Source organism: Henckelia pumila, chromosome 1, assembly GCF_033568475.1.
Source record: "Henckelia pumila isolate YLH828 chromosome 1, ASM3356847v2, whole genome shotgun sequence".
Lineage (NCBI taxonomy): Eukaryota > Viridiplantae > Streptophyta > Magnoliopsida > Lamiales > Gesneriaceae > Henckelia > Henckelia pumila.
The window spans coordinates 103,147,930-103,167,373 of record NC_133120.1 but is presented as its reverse complement, the minus strand read 5'-3'; the positions used below and the strand labels follow the sequence as shown (position 1 = coordinate 103,167,373).

Genomic DNA, 19,444 nt, shown 5'->3' with positions numbered 1-19,444 from the left:
TTTCATTTAAAAAAAAAAAAATTGGTAATGCAGTGTAATAATCCATTGATCTTGTAGAAATTAAGAAACATAACTCTCTGGAAATTATTATATACAAGTGTCGCCTTTCTAATAGAACAAAAACCATAACGATAATAAACAAGAATGGCTCAACTCAATACATTCTAAAGCTAAGTGTGAATGAAAAAAATGAGGCTGGAAAATTGAGGTCAATGGGCATATGCACCACTCATTCGCCATATCTGTAGTGATGCAGTGATATCCACATCGGTGGCATTGTTGAACAAGAAGATTTTAGCGTCTTCATATATGGCTTTCGTCGGATAAATACGCGATGTGATGCACGTCCTCCCGCCTTGAGCAAAGCTCTCGACTATCGAATGATCAACCTGCAAGGAACCAGATAAGTTTCAGTTTTGTTTCCCTTGTTGAACTTGACACAACATGAAGATTAACCAACAAACTTGAACTTACAAGCATTCTCATAGATAGTTTTTCCCCTTGTAGCACTGGTACTGTGCTTCCATAGATCCTCTTGTCCACATCAGTTGCCTCAGAAGACCTATAAACACAACACATGATAAAGGAAATCATCATGAGCAAACTTGATTAATGGCCTAAATAGAAATCCATCTTGTATAGGTTTGAAATTTCACCTTGAGTGATCAGCACAGAAGAATGTCTTGAAATTTCCTTGTGTATCCTTAGAAATATAGAAGAAAACTGGAGTTTGCTCCGATAGGGCGTCGTCGGTCAGAACCATCAAACCAAATGGTCCTAATGCACCTCTGGTGGCACTGCTGGAGCAATTGTAGGCCGTATCTGTTCCATTTAACCTGCTCAAAGCCTCCTGATCCACTTCAAACTCGGCCACGATGTCAAGCTGCAAAATAGGAAACCATCATTCAAAAGAAACTCGAAATAGCATCAATTTTTCGTCTACTAGACGAAAAGAATGTGAGCTTCAAACCTGATCAGCAGTACAGCCAACATCAAGGTGTACAACAGAACCAGCTTTCGCCACCACCTTGTCGAAAACCACCTTGTTCAGTCTCAATCTTTCCACCTCCTTCACTGGCCATTGGAGAATGTTGCTGCCAGTCTTTCTGTCGAACAATATTGTCCTTGGAATAGCCTGTTTTTCAAATTAACAATATTCATTTCATAATAACGAGTCACAGATCAACAATGATGTAATAACTGAAGATGCTAATTAATTTACCTGAAGTGAAGACCAACCCTTTTCTCTATCAGACTTTTCACTATCTGTCTCTTTGATCCATCCCCACAAGATTCTTCTATTCTCTGCTTCATCGTAAAACGTCTTGGATGCATAGAAAATCCCATAATCGTATCTCAATCCAATACCAACATCTATTTTTGGATCATCAGGGGTCCATATTCCAGCATCACTATCATAACTTCCAATAGCGTAGTAGTCATTCCTGTCATCATCAAGACTAGTCTTCATAACATGTTTAACTCCGGGACCATTAACCGATGTGTCTAGGCCGTTTTCCATGATCTCCGAAACAGGGTAGAAATCCACGCATTCCCACATACCAGTGCCAGAAACCGCCCGGAGCACCCCATCTTGAAGTTTAAAGGTTTTGAAGTCCTTAGTGTCATACATCAATGAAATCCCAGTCTTGTTAACCTTAGAGCCAATAGCTATGCGCCACATCCCTTCCGGTGTCAACCACGCAGTGGTCGGATCACGAAAGTCCTTAGCTGCAACACCTGGTGGAGGGACTAAGACCGGGTTACCGGAATACTTCACCCAGTCGACGAGGAGAGGATCCAAAGGGTCAGCAGGGTATGCAAGATTTTGAACTTGAACCGACGCATTTGTCGATCCTGTGTAGAGCATGACAAGCTGGCCATCTTTGAGCACTGTCGCGGACCCTGTCCAGACACCGTTGATATCGTACCAGTGGTCGGGTACCATGGCGATCGGGAGGTGGCGCCAATGTATTAGGTCCCTTGAAACTGCATGACCCCAGACAATGTTGCCCCAGACTGCACCATATGGGTTGTATTGATAGAACAAATGGTACCATCCCTTGTATAGCAACGGACCTAACATCAAAGTTATGAGTTTTAAGTCATTTTTAGTAATAACAATTACATGGATTGAAGATTCTAATGAATCATGACGGGGAAATATCATTAATTTCCGCGAAAATGAAATATTTACCATTGGTTACACAAAATCCAATGTACTTTAATTTTATGTAGTATCTTTCCCCTAAAGAAATACAATGTACTTACCATTGGGATCTGAGACAAGACGATCCAATATATTCCCCAATAAAAGCAATGCCAGCCGAAGCATTCGCAAAACCACCGAGAAACAAAGAAGAAACATGCGTTAGCGTATGGAGTTATAATTTAATAATGACAGCAGATACAAACTCTACTCTAGCATTTTTCATTTTGTTTTTTTTTTTTGAGGAAAGAAAATCTTATAAATGACAATTAAGAGTCACTCATTACAAGATTAACCAGCCATCTCGGAAAAGACCCGGACACCCAACAAAAAGGTGCAGGGGAAGAAATAGAAAATTTAGCTAAGAAGTGAGCCACAACATTGGCTAATCTCCTAACATGAAATAAAAAGACGATCTCTAACTGAGATATCAAAGTTTTAATATCTTGAGCACATGATCATGTATAACGCAAATCACTTAGAGCCCGTTTGGGAACAGCAAACATTTTGGAAAAAAACACTTATTTTTTTAAAAAAATGTTTTTTCTTAAAATATTATGTGTTTGGTTACAATAGACATTTTAAAAAAAATACTTATTTAAGCCCAAATAAGTGTTTTTTTAAAAGCCAGAAATTTTGGCTTTTTGACTTCTGCTTATATTTTCATTTAAAAAAATACTTTTTTGAACATTTATCCAAACACTAAAACTGCTTTTGCTTTTTTTAATAAAAGCACTTTAAAAAACTAAACGTATTTAAGTGCTTTTTTAAGCTAATAACTTTTGTTTCCAAACGGGCTCTTATATTTAATTTTAGGTAGTTTGAAAGAAAAGATTTCAAATTCATATATTTCAAAATATTTTTGTTGTTTAGTGAAGTAATACCATAAACTTCAGATCCTCTTGTTTCATGTTTATATAATATTTTATGTTAATTACGATAGATTTCAAATTCATCCAAAAAAAAGTGTCATTTGATATTTCTATTTTATATACATAAGGTATGAGTGTAGTATTTGATATCTTGATTTGTTAATAATAAAACACAAATAGCTGCTTAATTTTATGAAACATATCACATATTGATCCGATCTATGAAAAATATTATTTTTTATGCCAAAATTCATGGTATTAATTAAATATTTTCACCTAGTACAATCTTAATTATTTTGATTCGAGGACGGTAAGATGAAATCTTAAAATCTTTCGAATCAATGATTTGGTAACTCGAAATTTGTCGAAGCATGAAAGAATTAATAAAAAGATTGAGAGCTGGGAAAGAGAATCAAACAAACCATTCATCCAATTCTTCTTAGGCTGAAAATGAAAAGCCGAAGTTTGCCAAGCCAACAATGTAGAATTCCATGTATACGCAGGCCCCGCATGCAACATCAACGGCCAAAAGCTCTTGGGAGACACCCCTTCCGCCACCCCACGCAACACCGGACGCATCCTCTCCGGCCGCGTCGTGCAATCATAATGCGGTGGCGTCGGAACCACCTCATCAGGCTCGTGTCCATAATTTCTAACAGCCACCACCACAAGTAACGCGATCCCTAACATCCCCAACAACAGGAGGAGGATAAAAGTGGAGGGTCGTCGTCGATGCTTCCGCGGAGACATCGTGGCGGCAGCGACCGCGGAGGAGGAAGAGGAGGAGGTGGAGTCAAGCAAAGGGGTGTGGGAACATGACGCGAAAGAATCATCGCATGGGATTTCCGAATCGCGGAATTCAGGAAATAATGGGTTAGGATGAGACATCATGGTTCATGCACAAAACAATTTTCGTGAAACGTACATGCCCGATTTATATGGACATAAAATGTTAAACCAATTTGTAACAGAAGATTTTCCTCGTTATATATATATATATAGGTAGCGCGAGAGTCGGGAGAGGAGATAATCAAGGAATGTTCGACTAGAAAGCAAAATATAATTTGGGTGGTGTGGTTACTTTATATTAGACAATGGTATCCTCTTGTACGTTGTTTTTGTAGACGACTCCTATCAGACTTTATCTGTTATTATTCCAATACAACACTAGTTAGTTAAAATCAAGACTTTCTACTTTTTTATTAGAGTTCTAGTACGAACATGATTTTTAAAGTTCATAAATCCATGTAAATTATCTTAATATTTAATTATCTTCACGCAAAGACAAATTTAATTATTATTTTTTGAAGAAAAAAAAAAACTCGAACTTTAAATAATTAAAATAATCGAAAACGTTGCCCGTGGGCCGTTTCTTTCTAATTGTCAATTATTTTTTTCCAATCCAAATAATCCAAAATTAAAAGGATCTCGTAAACGATTCTCTATCTACTTTAACATAGAATATTAATTAGTTACAAAATAAAGAAAAGAGAGAGAAATTCACGCAAATACAAAATGGTAAATCTTCATTCACTTTGTATATATGATATGATACAAACCGAAAACATCTATACACACTCAAATTTAAATTTCCTGCTGAAAACACCACAAAGAAATTACTAAATTCTTCACAGGAATGAAATCCCTTTTAACAAAGATTAAAATGGTAACGTACACCACCTGCTGTATCGATTATTAAGCTTCTATGTGTCAATTGATACGTAGATTTTGCACTTATCGAATTCTTTGAGCAATTTGTTATCTCTAAATCCAACCAAGAATTCAGCGAGCGCTTCAAGAAACAAAGCGGCCTGGTATACACTCGTTACGCTCAAAATATCTGCTAAAACGCTCTTCCTCAGCCTGTTGGCATCCACCACCACCCCAACTAGCTCCTCCATCTCCGCCGCCAACGCCTCTTCCACCGCCGTCTTCACCCCATCCGGCCTCCTCCCCCACTCCGCCCCCACGCTCCTCACCAGCGTCATCTGCGCGTGGCGCGCCCGAGCCGCGAGGGCAGGCACCATGAGCCTCAACCCGCATTCAATCTGATCGACCCTCGTCGTCAAAGCCTTCGACGGGCTCCTCCAAGCCACCGCCACGTGCCACCGCTCGTCAAGAAACTCGCGAGATTGTCGAATCTCCCGAATCGTATCAAGAACGTCGCCGTCTTCGGATTCTTGATCGTCGAGGAATGATCTGAGGAGATTCGTGAAGAGGTAAGGGTGGAGGTCGGCGAGCCAGAGGAATGGTTTCTCGAGAGAGTTGCGCCACCCGGGGTAAAGGCATTGAGCCACGTCTTCAACGGCGGCGAGCTCCATGTTCTCGTAGTAGGAGCGGAGGTGGTGGTGCATGGCGTCGACTTGGGCGGAGAGAAGGGCCGGGGATGTGGAAACGGAGGAGAGAGCACGGCGGAGCTGGGGGAGGAGAGTGTCGGCGAGGGTGGCGAACCACTCTTTGTAGAAAATCTCGAAGGGTTTTGAAGTACTGGCGGATTTCTTTCTTCTGAAGAGAGCTGATTTCAACATCTTTGGGAAAAGATGTAGAAATGGCTTCTTGATTGGCGATGGGGAAAGCGTCAAATTTTTTTTTTTGGGTTCAAGCCGAAAGGGTTTTGGAGCTAGGTAAATTTATTTATTTATAGTATAGAAAGTAATTTACTGCCTTTTTTTAAATAAAAAAAATTGATTTCTTAATTGTAACACATTTTCATTAATCAATTTCAATTGGAAGCTAGAATATAATTGTTTGAATTTTGAGTTACCCAAAAATAATATGCATATAAAGTGTAATGGTACACAATCCTTTTTTTTTAAAAAAAAACTCGTAATATTATTAATGCAAATAGTCAATGACAAGTTTAACCAATGAAAATCAGCATTCATCCAAATAAAAGATGAAAGGATAAAACAAGCAAAACGGACAATACAATGGATAATAAATTTTAATAATTAGTGATTTTTTGCACATAGCACGTGTGTGCGCGAAATAAATATTAATAGAAGTATAAATTTATCTATTACTACATTTTATAAAGAAAGTGGTCGTTGTAAATCCTAATTTGCTCTCTTTGTGTGTTCGTAATAGATTATTTAATTTATGTAACCTCCAAGTGGACTAAGAAAACATGAGTTATCTTTCCTTAACCAGTCAGCCAATATAAATTGGGTTAATTCTTTGGCCAGGGAGTTTAATAGTGAAGATTAGGTAGTGTTTGGGAGAGTTTTTAGAAAGTACTTCATAGCTTTTCTTTTTCGAAATTTCAAAATTTTTTGAAATAAAAGCTGAGAAGTGCTTCCTAAAAACTCTCTCAAACATTACCTTAATTCCCCACAACAGATCAACGTTTCGGATACAAATTTGAACTGATCAATGGGTGCATGATACCTCCAATAGGATAGTTTAAGCTGGATTGGACGTCGATGCAAGTTTTTATGATCATATATAAAGGTTGATATTATATCTATAAATATTAAAATAAAAATAAAAGATCGAAACTCAAACCAACTTACAAAATCAAAACTCAAATTCGAACACTTGCATCCAAAACACAAAATAGGTAAATTTAAAAGATTATTTTTGCTAATATCATTTATCTGTAAAATATATTACTCAAATTATTTTTTAAACTAAATTCATCGATCCAGGCACACCCTTATTGAAATTCTTCAAAATAATTATGTGTTGGAGTTATTATTTTTAACGTTTCTATGATAAAAATAAGGATACCAACGACTATATATAATTTGGGTTTTGTGAAAAAAAAAAAAACATGTAAGATATATATAGTTTAATAGTAAAAATCTATACTATTATATTTTTTATTTTATTAAAGTTGAGGGATTGGTATGTGGGTATGATCATCAACCCCTTTACTTTTATCCTTTGATGACCATGTAATTATAAAAATGCCACTTTCACTTCTTTTTTTTCTCATTTTTTGCCGATATCTATTTACAAAATTTCTATTTTTCCTTTCATTATTTTTTTAATTTTCAATTAAAACAATTTACAAAATTTCCATTTTTTTCTTTCACTATTTTTTTTAAATTTTCAATTAAAACATTAGAACGTATAAGGCACGCAACGCGTGTGTTTGTGTGCTAGTATAATTAAAGTTGAGCCTTTATAGTAACTAGCTTTAAGGACACCAAAATTTTTTAGTCCATAATTATCCCCTTCTATCCACTATCTCAATAAACCTCCCTCTCAATCTATTTTTGATTTAAAAAAATTACATAAAAATTATTTATTTTACACATACAAAACATATGCACAATGCACTGTCTATACTATCTATACTATCTATCTATATTATAATACTTGAGGCACCTAGAGAAAATGCTCATGTGGACATCATCTTTTGTTCCATTTTTGCCCCTCCTTCCCTTCTTATATTATTCCATAATTCCATAATAATTACCCTTCCTACCCACAATCCCCACTAAAAAATCTCCCACTAACTCCACTTTCACATAAAATAAAATAAAAAACGTATTTTTTTATAATACATTAACTTCAATTATACGACTTTTCAATTTTCATCATATTTTTCATTTGACTTCTACATTTATTTTTTCATCTGATTTTTTTTCCAATAATATGTTAAGCAAAAATAAAAAAAAAATCCAAAAAATAAAATAAATTGTAACTAAAAATTTTTCGTTGCACCATGTTTACTAGTTTACTAGTTAGTAATTAAATTTCTCTCTTACTTTTAAGATTAACCATCAATGCACGTGTGTAACGTGGGTATAATAGTTTTATATTATGAATTTTTATTATATATATAGAATAACTTTAATTGGAATTAAATAAATATAAAAATGTATTGTTTGTTATTTGATTTTTTAGCCAATGTAAATATGTAATCACATATTCCTTAAAAAAATTGTAGACAATATGTATAGACTAGAAATGGAAGAAAAAAAAAACTTAAAATGAGAAAAATGAATGTTTCTTAATAATGATTCCAAAAGATGGCTTCAAAACAAAACAAAAAAAAATCCAAAATATATGAAAATATTAATGTCAAAAAAAAAAAAGATTTGGAAACGTTTGTCCGAAAGTAAAATTTGCCATGAATATTTGGATACACTTGGTCAAAAAGTTCGTGCATGTGAACATGATCGAATCTAACGCTTTAAAAGTCAAATAATAATGATCCCAACTACCCCATTCATTACACGTACATACTCCACTTTTTAATTCATATAATAATAATTAAAAAATAATAATAATAATAATGATCAATAATAAAGAGTGAAAACTGTAATTACAGCCGTTGGATTCGGTGATGAGACCACTTACAAAGTGACAATATTCACCGACAGATCTATCCGCGGTAAAATTCAATGAACAAATCGTCTCCACCCATAATAAATAACCACCATGCCTCCGCCGCCCCTGCTACTTCTACTCACCGCCACCGTCTTCCTCTTCCTCGTCTCCGCCGTCAAATCACAAGACTCCGATCCCGAATCTGACTGCACGAACAAATGGATCTACATCCGCCACCTCCCGCCCCAATTCAACCTCCATCTCCTCACCAACTGCTCCCAATATCCTCTATTCGACGATTTCTGCCCTTATCTCTCCAACCATGGCCTCGGCCAAAAGACGCACAACAACTCCCACAGCTGGTACAGAACCGACCCTTTTATGCTTGAACTCATTTTCCACCGCCGTATGCTTGAATACCCTTGTTTGACCTCTGATCCCAATCTCGCAAACGCAGTTTACATCCCCTATTATGCTGGGATCGACAGCTTGAAATACCTTTTCGGCCCCGAAGTCAATTCCAGCTTCAACCATGGATTGGATTTGTTTCATTATCTAGCACATGTGGACAACCCTTCCATATGGAGAAAGAATCAGGGCCACGATCATTTCTTGGTAATGGCACGCCCTGCCTGGGATTTCAGCCAGCCATTATCGAACGACCCGCCGATTTTCGGGACTTCGTTTCTCGAATTGCCCGAGTTTTTCAATGTCACGGCTCTGACTCTTGAATCCAGGGCTTACCCATGGCAAGAACAAGCAATCCCATATCCCACCTCGTTTCACCCTCCAAATTTAGCTTACCTGGAGTCGTGGATCAATAGGGTGAGGAAATCAAGGAGAAACACTTTGATGTTATTCTCTGCTGGAGGTGGGATTTCCGCTAATCCCAATATCAGAAGAAGCATTAGGCTTGAATGTGATAACACCACTAATATGAATGCCAATGGCACTGGATATGGCAAATTCTGCGAATTTGTGGACTGTTCGAATGGGGTATGTGAACATGATCCTATAATGGTGATGAAGCCAATGCTGCAGGCTAGTTTCTGCCTGCAGCCTCCGGGGGATACGCCGGCTAGGCGTTCGACATTCGATGGCATTCTCGCCGGTTGTATACCGGTTTTTTTCGAGGATTTGTCTGCGAAAAAGCAGTACGGGTGGCACTTGCCGGAGGAGGAGTACAATGAATTCTCTGTGTTTATAGCCAAGGAAGATGTTGTGTTTAAAGGGTTGAAAATCGTTGATGTATTGATGGGTATACCGAGAAGTGAAGTAAGGAGAATGAGGGAAAAATTAGTGGAGATGATGCCTAGAATTATGTACAGAAAGCATGGGAGTTCATTGGGGCTCAGAAGTAAGAAAGATGCATTTGATTTTGCGGTTCAGGGGACTTTGCAGAGGATCAAATCAAGAACTGAAGAGTTTGCAGATCAATGACTTTACTTACTTTTTTTTTTAAATGGGTTTTTATTAATATAATTATCCATGTAATTGTACATTTTCTTTGTTGTTGTTGTTAAATTATATTGTCAAGAACCAATGTATCACGATTTTTTATATGTTGTTTTTTAGAAAATATTAGTTTTTAGAAACTACGTCTGAAAATAAATTGTGTTTGATGTTGTCTTTTTTGTGTAAATATACAAGTTTGAAGTAGCAGTAACGACTAACGATTATGCCAACTTTTCTGTTTTTTACAGGTGAGAACTCGGAAATGGTTCAGCAAATCAAATCGCACACTCACTGCATTATGTACGTTCAAGCATTTCAAGAATTCAAATATTTTTGTTCTTCATTTGCGTTCGGTTATAAATTATGACTTGGGCGTTTTATGCGATTATTTGATTGAATGAATATCATATTTTTTGTATTTCAAAAAAACCGGGAAATAGATTATAAAAAGCAAAACCTTACACTGCATTATGAATACATATATAATGTATGATTGAACAAAATTTGTAGATGCACGAACACGTCAAGTGAAATGTACCAATTTGTGCCAAAAACAGTAAAAATATAATTTTTAAAAATCAAATGACGTCAATTCCAAACTTCATTGTTAGTTATAATTTCCTAAGAAAATATTACGCTAAAAAAAATGGCAATGATAAATGAAAAAGTAAACATCCAAATTATTTAATATGTATTTACAATAAGAATCTAGAAAACATAAAGAAATATAATAGATTTGATAAAAATGTTGAAAATTAATATATACTAGAAAGATAAAAGACAATTAATTTGTTTAACAACAAAAAGGGGAAAAACTATTAATTTGGCAGAGAAATTTGATTTAAGAAACAGATTTGAATTCTATATATGAATTCGGAACGGTTGCAAACCCGGGTTAGATTACAGCTAATAAATTGATTAAATAATTAAATAATAAATTTAATATATAATAAATATATTTTGGTTCGTCCATTTAACATCCAGCACCAGTGGTCTAGTGGTAGAATAGTACCCTGCCACGGTACAGACCCGGGTTCGATTCCCGGCTGGTGCATTTCTATTTTGCTTTCCAAAATATCCAATTTTTTTTTGTAAATTTCATATATAATAATATAATATAATATAGAAAACTTTGAGAGAGAGGGGTATAAAAACTTAAAAATATTTTTTAAAAAAAAATTAGGCAAGAGGTTAAAATTTAAATACTAGCTAACACGTAATTAGTACAGTTGAAACCTATCTGGGCACGCATATCCGCCACAACTCAATTTATCAATATGATTTGCATTTTGCTGTGTTCGATTGAAGAGCTGATCAGACTACACATGAATGAATTCATGTCCCAAATGTTTGGCAGTGTTCCAAAAAGCGCAAAAAAACGCCGTTTAAGTGGGATTAAACGTGAACAAAAAGCTTCGCGTTAGACAAAAGCGTGAAACAAACGGTCAACCTTTTAGTTGACCATATTAAGCGCAAAAAAACGTGAAAAACGTGATAAACATAATTTTTTAAATTAATATTAAATTTAAATTTAAATTATTTAAATATTTTTAACTTTAAATTTTTGTTTTAATGATAAATTTTAATAACATATTTAAAAAAAAAACATTTAAATGCATCCAAATTAAATTTGTTTCGTACATTTTTTTCTTTGCGACTAAGAGATGAAACATGACCTAACGCAAACATTTTCCTCCAGATAATTTTTTATTTTGAGACTTAAGTTTTTTATAACTTGAAAATTTATGTATTTATTCTTAAAATCTTTAAGTTTATATGTTATTTATTCTATTAATTAACTTAATACATATAATTAAAATTAAACAAAAAATGAAAAATGTTTTTTCATGCTTAAGCTTATTCTAAACTTAGCTTGCTTAAGCTTATAAAGCTTGAAACTTGATTGTGACGCTTCGTCACGATTCGCGCTTTTTAAAACCTTGATTTACACACATTTTTATATTTTTTATCTTCAATATTTGTTTTGTCATATGTTTTTTTTATATGGTCTTGTCAGCATATAAATATAAAATGGATTGACATTATCCATTAATGATTAAAAAATAATATTTTTATTATAAAAATAAATAATTTTTAATAGGTTTGAATTCTGATCGAATAGTAGATTTTTTTTCACAAAATTAAACTGTTCCACAATCTCACAAGATTTTTTTTGTTTGTCTCTTACTATGATTTTATTATTTTTAGATTGTCAGATTTTAAACTTAGTCTTGTACTCACTTCGCCTCAATTATATAGTTTATGTTTTCCTTTTTTTTTTTTGTCTCAAATATATAATCATATATCATATTTAGTAATATTTTTTTACACTCTTTTTGTAGTAGCCCGTATCCAAAACTAACAATTAATGAGTAATTAATTGAAGGATCATGTTCGGATTAAGTAAAACATGATTAAGAAAATTTCAAATTGATTAACGGAGTCCAGAAATGGATCCAGGACACTCAAAAATGGTGGGTATGGTTCGGCAGGTTCGGGCACTCCGAACTTGAGTTCGGAGGATCCGAACATGGACGGAGCCAGGCTTCGGAGGCTCTGAAGACTTCGGACGATCCGAAGTGGGTTCGGACGATCCGAACTCATGCGGCCAGCTGTCCCAAAATAATACGTCATTGGTGATGTCATCGGGGAGATGTTCGGACGATCCGAAGAGCCGGTTCGGACGGCCCGAACAGTGTATTGGACAGGTGTATGGTTGCATGCGAATGGTTGGACGCGTGGCGGAGATCGGACGATCCGATGAGGCGATCGGACGGCCCGAAGCAGTTCGAATGATCCGAAGTAAGGATCGGACGATCCGAACATGCTCTATAAATATGAGGTCCGAGTTCCTCATTTGGTGCGAATTCCGAGTTCCTCTCCTTCGTCAACGTGGCTCTATTTTAGGGCTTTGAGTACTCTTATTTTAGAGTTGGAGTAGGGAAAAATATTATAGTATAGTCAGACAATGTCTGACATAGTAGCGGAACAGTGCTCATGTAGCGGAGCAGTGCTCGAGGCTGTGGAGATGCAGCAGGGGTGTGCCCCCAGTTGCGGGATATTCGCCATCAGTGGGCTGACGATGGACGCAGGTATAGCTATAGTCTCCTTAAATTATTTAGGAGTATGCAATAGCTTAGTTAAGGCTTTTAGAGCTTAATGAATGATGCATAGGTATTTGCATTGTAGAGTTGATGATAGGCTTGGAACCTAGAGTTGGACTGCTAGGACTGCTTGTAAAAAGGTACGTAAGTACTGACTGAGATTTTCAGCGGATATGCATGCTTATATGTTGCATTTATGTGTTTGCATGTTATTGTTATTGATATATGTCATGTACATATCATCTTGTGCATGTACGTCTGTACATCTTTTGAGATGAGCCAGTTAGGGTTACTCAGCCCTGTTTGGACGTTTGATATCGAGAACCCTTAGGTACTGATACCTAGAGGACTCCGTTGTCCGCGTCCGAGATTCGGGAGTGAGTGGTCGCACACAGTGGTTAGCTACCCCAATGTCACGAGCTCATATTCCCTGTCTGAGCAGTTTGTATACAGTTATCCCAGATATGGATACCATGTCATTTGCATGCATCATATTTGTATGTTTATCCCTGCTTTCGTATTGAGCTTAGCGCTCATGTCCAGTCTTTTTTGTGTATCTGGACACTCCATTCGACGGGGCAGGTTTAGGTGCGGGATTGAGCACCAGGAGCTTGGAAAGGCCAGTAATCCTTGAAGACAGCAAGATTAGCTGTAGGTTTATTTAAGTAATTCGATTGAGTTGTATAATCGAATTTGTTTAGACGGTTGTATTCTGCCGGTCTTCTTGTATTTAAGTCTTCCGCAGCGATTTTATTTAATGCATGCTTAATTATGCTCTTATCTCTGATTAGGTAACGGATCCGGTATGGGTCGCTACATTTATGGTATCAGGGCTGCATGCAAGATACTTGGGAAATAGTATTGAGATGTTGGATTTTCCTTGTAGGATTGAGGAGACCTAACGAAAGAAGATTTGGTTCTTCATTGCCGAGGTTTGCGGCAGAAGTTTTTACTATAAGGAATGAAACAGTGATGAGAACACCAATAGTAGCATATCGATAGATAGATTGACTGTTGTGTACGGATTATCATTCGATGCATTGGGATGCTGATCGAAGAACATATGGATTCCAGCCGGGAAAGACTGGAAGAGAAAAACGAGTATATCGTGTCAGATACCTTTGAGGGCTTTTTGGAACGAATGGTGTGTAATAACCCATGTGGTTTCAGTCCGAAGAGATTCTCCACTCATAATTGGAGAGACTGTCATATATACCTTCACCAGGAAATGCCTCGAGTGCTTAAGGCATGACGGGTTTTGAGTGTAAGGTCATTAAACTCATGCAGAACATGATTTTGCCGGTATGCTTATATCGATGCTTTCGGTTGGCAAATGGGAAACTTCATGTTCAAAAACATGATATGGATACAAGAAGAACGCTGATGGTAGATCGTGTGCAGAGGTGGTCGACTGACATGTACTGACGCAGAGCATAGCTGGTTAGCTATCACGTGTCATTTCTCCGGAGTTCTTTGCAGGAGGACATGAAGAGAGACTTGAATGGGAGTATGCTTGTATCGATGCGTGTGTCGATTAGAGGCTTCATGATCAAGAAACGAAGACGAGTACGATGATTTTAAATACTATATTGTTGTAGTTGTAAACAATATTTCAGTGGTAATGAATCATCAGAATCCGGTTGTATCATTTCAAGTTATTGGTTGTACATTTCGTTGTATTTTGAATACTGTATGTATTACATGGGATTGTAATAAAGAAGTTGTACATAACTTGAAGTAATGACACATGTATTAATTATCCAGGAATTTGTGAATGACTGAGGTGATTCATCTGGAGGTATGTAAATATTGTTCGGATATGAACTTTGGGCTTTGTTCTAGGTTGTTTCCTTAGAACAGTAATCTGTTTGACCTTCGTTAGGTTGGGAATTGCGATGATGGGATTTCATCAGAAACCAGGTCGAGTATATGCCGAGTTGTGGACTATGACCATGACTAGATGTGATGGGGCGCGACCCTATGCCAGTGTTACTCTGGGAGTCTTTGTACTTTGGAGATTGTCTGGAAGCCCTTGTGCTTCAGGATCGGCGGTGGGAAGGCTTCTCAGTATAGAGTCTTGGTAACAGTCACGATGGGATATGACCTTGGATTAGATGTCTGGTTAGGTATAGTGGTTCAGATATTGCCTGACTGTCATCGGAGATATTGGTTTGGATTTCTGCCGTAAGGACTAGTCCTGGAGGGATTTCCTTGACGAGCATGTACTCTGAGCAGATAGTTTTAGTCAATGGGATACTGCGAGACTAGTGGATCTAGTCGATGATTGGATTCTCTTGTGGTAGGAGTTATCCAGGAGATGGTTTTGTAAAATTTTTTGAAACATTGACCCGGGGGAAGTATTTTCCAGCAATGATGGTTTCCTTCAGTAATGAGTTATAGCTGATGCTAAGGATTGTACATGACTATTTGAGACGTGAGGTAAGCATGACTTATGACAGTGTACACTTGGTGGTGATTTCAGATGGGATATCGTGGCAGGTTACCTCAGTCTTAAATTGTTGCAGCCTTAGCGAGAGATATAATTATTAGGAACATGTTCAGCGTTAGTTGGAATCTTTCAGACTTGTAGTGCGTTTTGGGTCTGGCAGGTCCTAATGATCATCTTGAATGAATATAGACAGTGGATAGTATGTCTAGACTGGTGCAGGCATGACACTAAGTAATTGTCTGATTAGGTTTGATATCGTCAGGCAGAACGAGAGCCACAGTAGATGGACTTGATCGATCAGATTATTCCAACCGGTGCTGAATTGGGATATAGGGAGTCGAGAAGTACTGGGGATAATACTAGAAGTATGGTATGCATAGATACATCGATTCAGGTACATTTAGGGAATTCTTCAATCGTTAGGAATCCCCATGAATGCGGGAATCGGGGCTTTTGGATTCTGCAAATCACGAAAGTGGTCTTAGGTTGACTCTTGTTGTAGCGACCCATACCGGATCCGCTATCTAATCAAAGATAAGAGCATAATTAAGCATGCATTAAATAAAATTTCTGCGGAAGACTGAAATACAAGAATACCGGCAGAATACAAGCGGCTCAACAAACTCGATTATACAACCCAATCGAATTACTTAAATAAACCTACAGCTAATCTTGCTGTCTTCAAGGGCTACTGGCCTCTCCAAGCTCCTGGATACACAGAAAATACTGGACGTGAGCGCTAAGCTCAATACGAAAGCACGGATAAACATACAAATATGATGCATGCAAATGAACGGGTATCCAAATCTGGGATAACTGTATACAAACTGCTCAGACTGGCGCCTGGAGTATGAGCTCGTCACATCGGGGTAGCTAACCACTGTGTGCGACCACTCACTCCCGAATCTCGAACGCGGACCACGAAGTCCTCTAGGTATCAGTACCTAAGGGTATTCGATATCAAACGTCCAAACAGGGCTGAGTAACCCTAACTGGCTCATCTCAAAAGATGTACAGACGTATAAGCACAAGATGATATGTACATGTCATATATCAATTGTTGGAAAACTGTGTTCAGATCAATTAAGAATTGATACCCGGTGCAGCGGAAGTTTAAAAATTTTATTTTTATTATATGGAACGATTACATATATGGGTATCAAAACTTTTACGATTAAATTTGTTCAAGTAAAAATAAAATCACAATTAAATTTTTACCTCATCAAGCAAAGGCTTGATCGTGGACTCCAACAGAATTTAATCTGCTCTTCTTGTAAATCCCGGGAACCGATGACTGTCACGATCTATCTCCGAAATTAGGTCCACGAATGAAAAACAGAAACCCTCTGATTGACTGCACTAGAAATCAATCAGAAGTTTTACGTAGAGAATAAACAGATATGATCTGTTAATTCGATTTGTAATTTTTCACAAAAATCACAAGTCGAATTTTCTCCAAAAGGGACAGAGGAATTTTTGAAAAATCCTCTTGAATAGTATAGAGTGAATTTCAAAAATTGCAGTATTCAATGTGTGTAATTTTCGAACCCAACACCTCTATTTATAGATAATTTCTAGTTATAATTGTATCAGGACTCTAACTCCTTAAAGCCCACAATCCATAACTTAAGCCCAACAAGCCAAGCCTGTTGTTATAGAAATTAATATAAAATTCATCGTGACTCCGATTGATAAACTGATTTCACCAATGTGCACAGAAACCATTTCTGCATCTTTTAGAGTCAAGATAATTTTTCTGAATCCGAATTCAGTGATTTCCAAAAATGCCCATCTCTATGTCATTTTAGGAAATCTCACTCCCTTTGGTTAAGAAGTCCAACTTCTCTTTCATTAAATTTAACTCTTTAAATTTAACTATCTCTACGGGGTTTTAGTAATCCATTACTTGTGTACCCCTCAATGGTTCAGGAATACAGCTAGCCGTGGGCTCACAACTCCTTGTGACTCGGAACAACAATTTCCGACTTACCCATCGAATAGGTAAGAGCGCCTAGAAACATCGCCCCATGATTCCCTAGGTATTACTGATAGTGCCTGCAAGAACCAGTAGATTTTGGTTAGCGTACAGTACGATCTCTCCATCCATATATCCCGATCGAATCAACAACCATTGGTATATCGAGAGTCGTTCGAGATTCGATAACTATGCATTACATCTTGGAGATCAAATAGTGGCATCGCATATGTTACTAGGAAAACCCATTAACCTAAAACACATCATGTACTCTGGCCAGAGATTCGTCACACTAATATCTCCTCAGATCGCATAGGATATCCACACTCACAAGTATGTGGTGAATCCTTGACAACAAAGCATCGACTCCTATATGTGTCATAACTGTACCCAATCTCGACACCTGATGACCCCAATAGAGTCGGTAAACGAGTCAAAGTACAGTACTAGCATATAGAGTCTCAATGATGTTTCAAGTAATAAGGACTAATGGTGTACAACCAAAACCGCGGACTTTATCCACTCGATAAGTGATAACCACTTGGAAAGTCCGAATAGGGTAGTTCGATCATTCATCATATGAATATCCATTTGCATGCTTTGAACATCTCTATGTTTCATACCAATGAAACGTGGTACTCGGCATCGCAAATGCTAGTCTCAATCTCGAGCGATCCTTATCCTTATTTGCGGACGGCTCAATTGACTAGGAACAGTTTAGAATATACAGTGACTATAAGATGTGTTTCATGATAGCCATCCCCATGTGCTACCACATCTTACATACACTATAGTATATTCAAGGTCTTTATCAAAACAACAATAATATATCATAATTTAACATTATGAAGAAAGATAAAATCAATGCCATTATAAAAGTGTAAATTATATTAAACAAAAGATTGTTTTACATAGAGTCATAAAAGCCCTTAGCCACAAGTTGGCTAACCGGGCACCCACTCTTTCAATCTCCCACTTGCCCTAAAGCCAACTAGTCATACTACGTAATCTCATTGCTTCGCGATGTTTGTCAAACAATGGTCCTGGCAAGGGCTTAGTAAGCGGATAAGCGATATTGTCTGTAGAGGCCACTCTCTCGACAGTGATGTCTCCTCTTTCCACAATCTCCCGGATGATGTGGTATTTACTCTGTACGTGTTTGGACTTCTGATGAGACCTTGGTTCCTTTGCCTGAGCAACGGCACCCGTGTTGTCACAGTACACCGGGACTGGACCAACAGCTTCAGGAATTACACTCAACTCTTGGATGAATTTCCTTATCCAAACCGCCTCTTTAGCAGCAGCTGATGCTGCAATGTATTGTGCCTCAGTGGTGGAATCCGCTGTGGTGTCCTGCTTGAAACTCTTCCAAGAGACAGCACCGCCATTGAGCACGAATACAAATCCAGAGGTTGATTTCGAGTCATCCACGTCACATTGGAAGCTAGAGTCGATATAGCCTTCCAACTTCAATTCTCTCCCTCCATAAACCATGAATAAATTCTTAGTCCTTCGCAAGTACTTAAGAATGTCCTTCACGGCTTTCCAATGCATTTGACCGGGATTGGCTTGGTATCTGCTCGTGACGCTCAGAGCATAGGCCACATCCGGTCTGGTAGATATCATCCCATACATGATACTACCTATGGCTGACGCATATGACACGTGTGTCATCTTCTCTATCTCTTCGTCAGTCTTGGGACACATAGACTTGGATAGAGAAACTCCATAACACATAGGTAGATGTCCTCTCTTGGACCCATCCATTGAAAACCTTTTCAATATGGTGTCGATGTAGGTTGATTGAGTGAGTCTTATCATTCTTTTAGATCTATCTCTATAGATCTGAATTCCTAGAATATAGGATGCCTCACCTAAATCCTTCATCGAGAATCTACCTGATAACCATATCTTTGTTGACTGCAACATCCCTACATCATTCCTCATGAGTAGGATGTCATCAACATAAAGTACTAAGAATGTTACCGCATTATTAGCTACTTTCTTGTACACGCATGGTTCCTCCGGGTTCTTGATAAAACCAAAATCCTTTATCGTTTCATCAAATTTCTGGTTCCAACTTTTTGATGCTTGTTTGAG

At 37.3% G+C, this 19,444-nt stretch overlaps 3 protein-coding genes and 1 non-coding gene across 4 annotated transcripts; 2 read left to right on the top strand and 2 right to left on the bottom strand.

Annotated features, from left to right (window-relative positions):
- Window positions 1-68: 68 nt before the first annotated feature.
- LOC140875949 (acid beta-fructofuranosidase-like) lies at window positions 69-4,014 on the bottom strand. The gene is made up of 7 exons (XM_073279785.1): window positions 3,504-4,014; window positions 2,272-2,280; window positions 1,223-2,079; window positions 971-1,135; window positions 657-883; window positions 475-562; window positions 69-389 (listed from the first exon to the last, which is right to left on the bottom strand). The coding sequence occupies exons 1-7, from the start codon at window positions 3,970-3,972 to the stop codon at window positions 210-212; spliced, it is 1,995 nt and encodes a 664-aa protein (XP_073135886.1). The 5' UTR covers window positions 3,973-4,014; the 3' UTR covers window positions 69-209.
- A 681-nt stretch (window positions 4,015-4,695) lies between these two features.
- On the bottom strand, window positions 4,696-5,638 carry LOC140875930 (protein INAPERTURATE POLLEN1). The gene has a single exon (XM_073279767.1). The coding sequence runs from the start codon at window positions 5,607-5,609 to the stop codon at window positions 4,785-4,787; it is 825 nt and encodes a 274-aa protein (XP_073135868.1). The 5' UTR covers window positions 5,610-5,638; the 3' UTR covers window positions 4,696-4,784.
- Window positions 5,639-8,396: 2,758 nt separating this feature from the next.
- On the top strand, window positions 8,397-10,219 carry LOC140875137 (probable xyloglucan galactosyltransferase GT19). The gene has a single exon (XM_073278694.1). The coding sequence runs from the start codon at window positions 8,473-8,475 to the stop codon at window positions 9,799-9,801; it is 1,329 nt and encodes a 442-aa protein (XP_073134795.1). The 5' UTR covers window positions 8,397-8,472; the 3' UTR covers window positions 9,802-10,219.
- Window positions 10,220-10,799: 580 nt separating this feature from the next.
- On the top strand, window positions 10,800-10,870 carry TRNAG-GCC (transfer RNA glycine (anticodon GCC)). Its single transcript has one exon. It is a non-coding gene; the product is annotated as a tRNA-Gly (tRNA).
- Window positions 10,871-19,444: the final 8,574 nt, after the last annotated feature.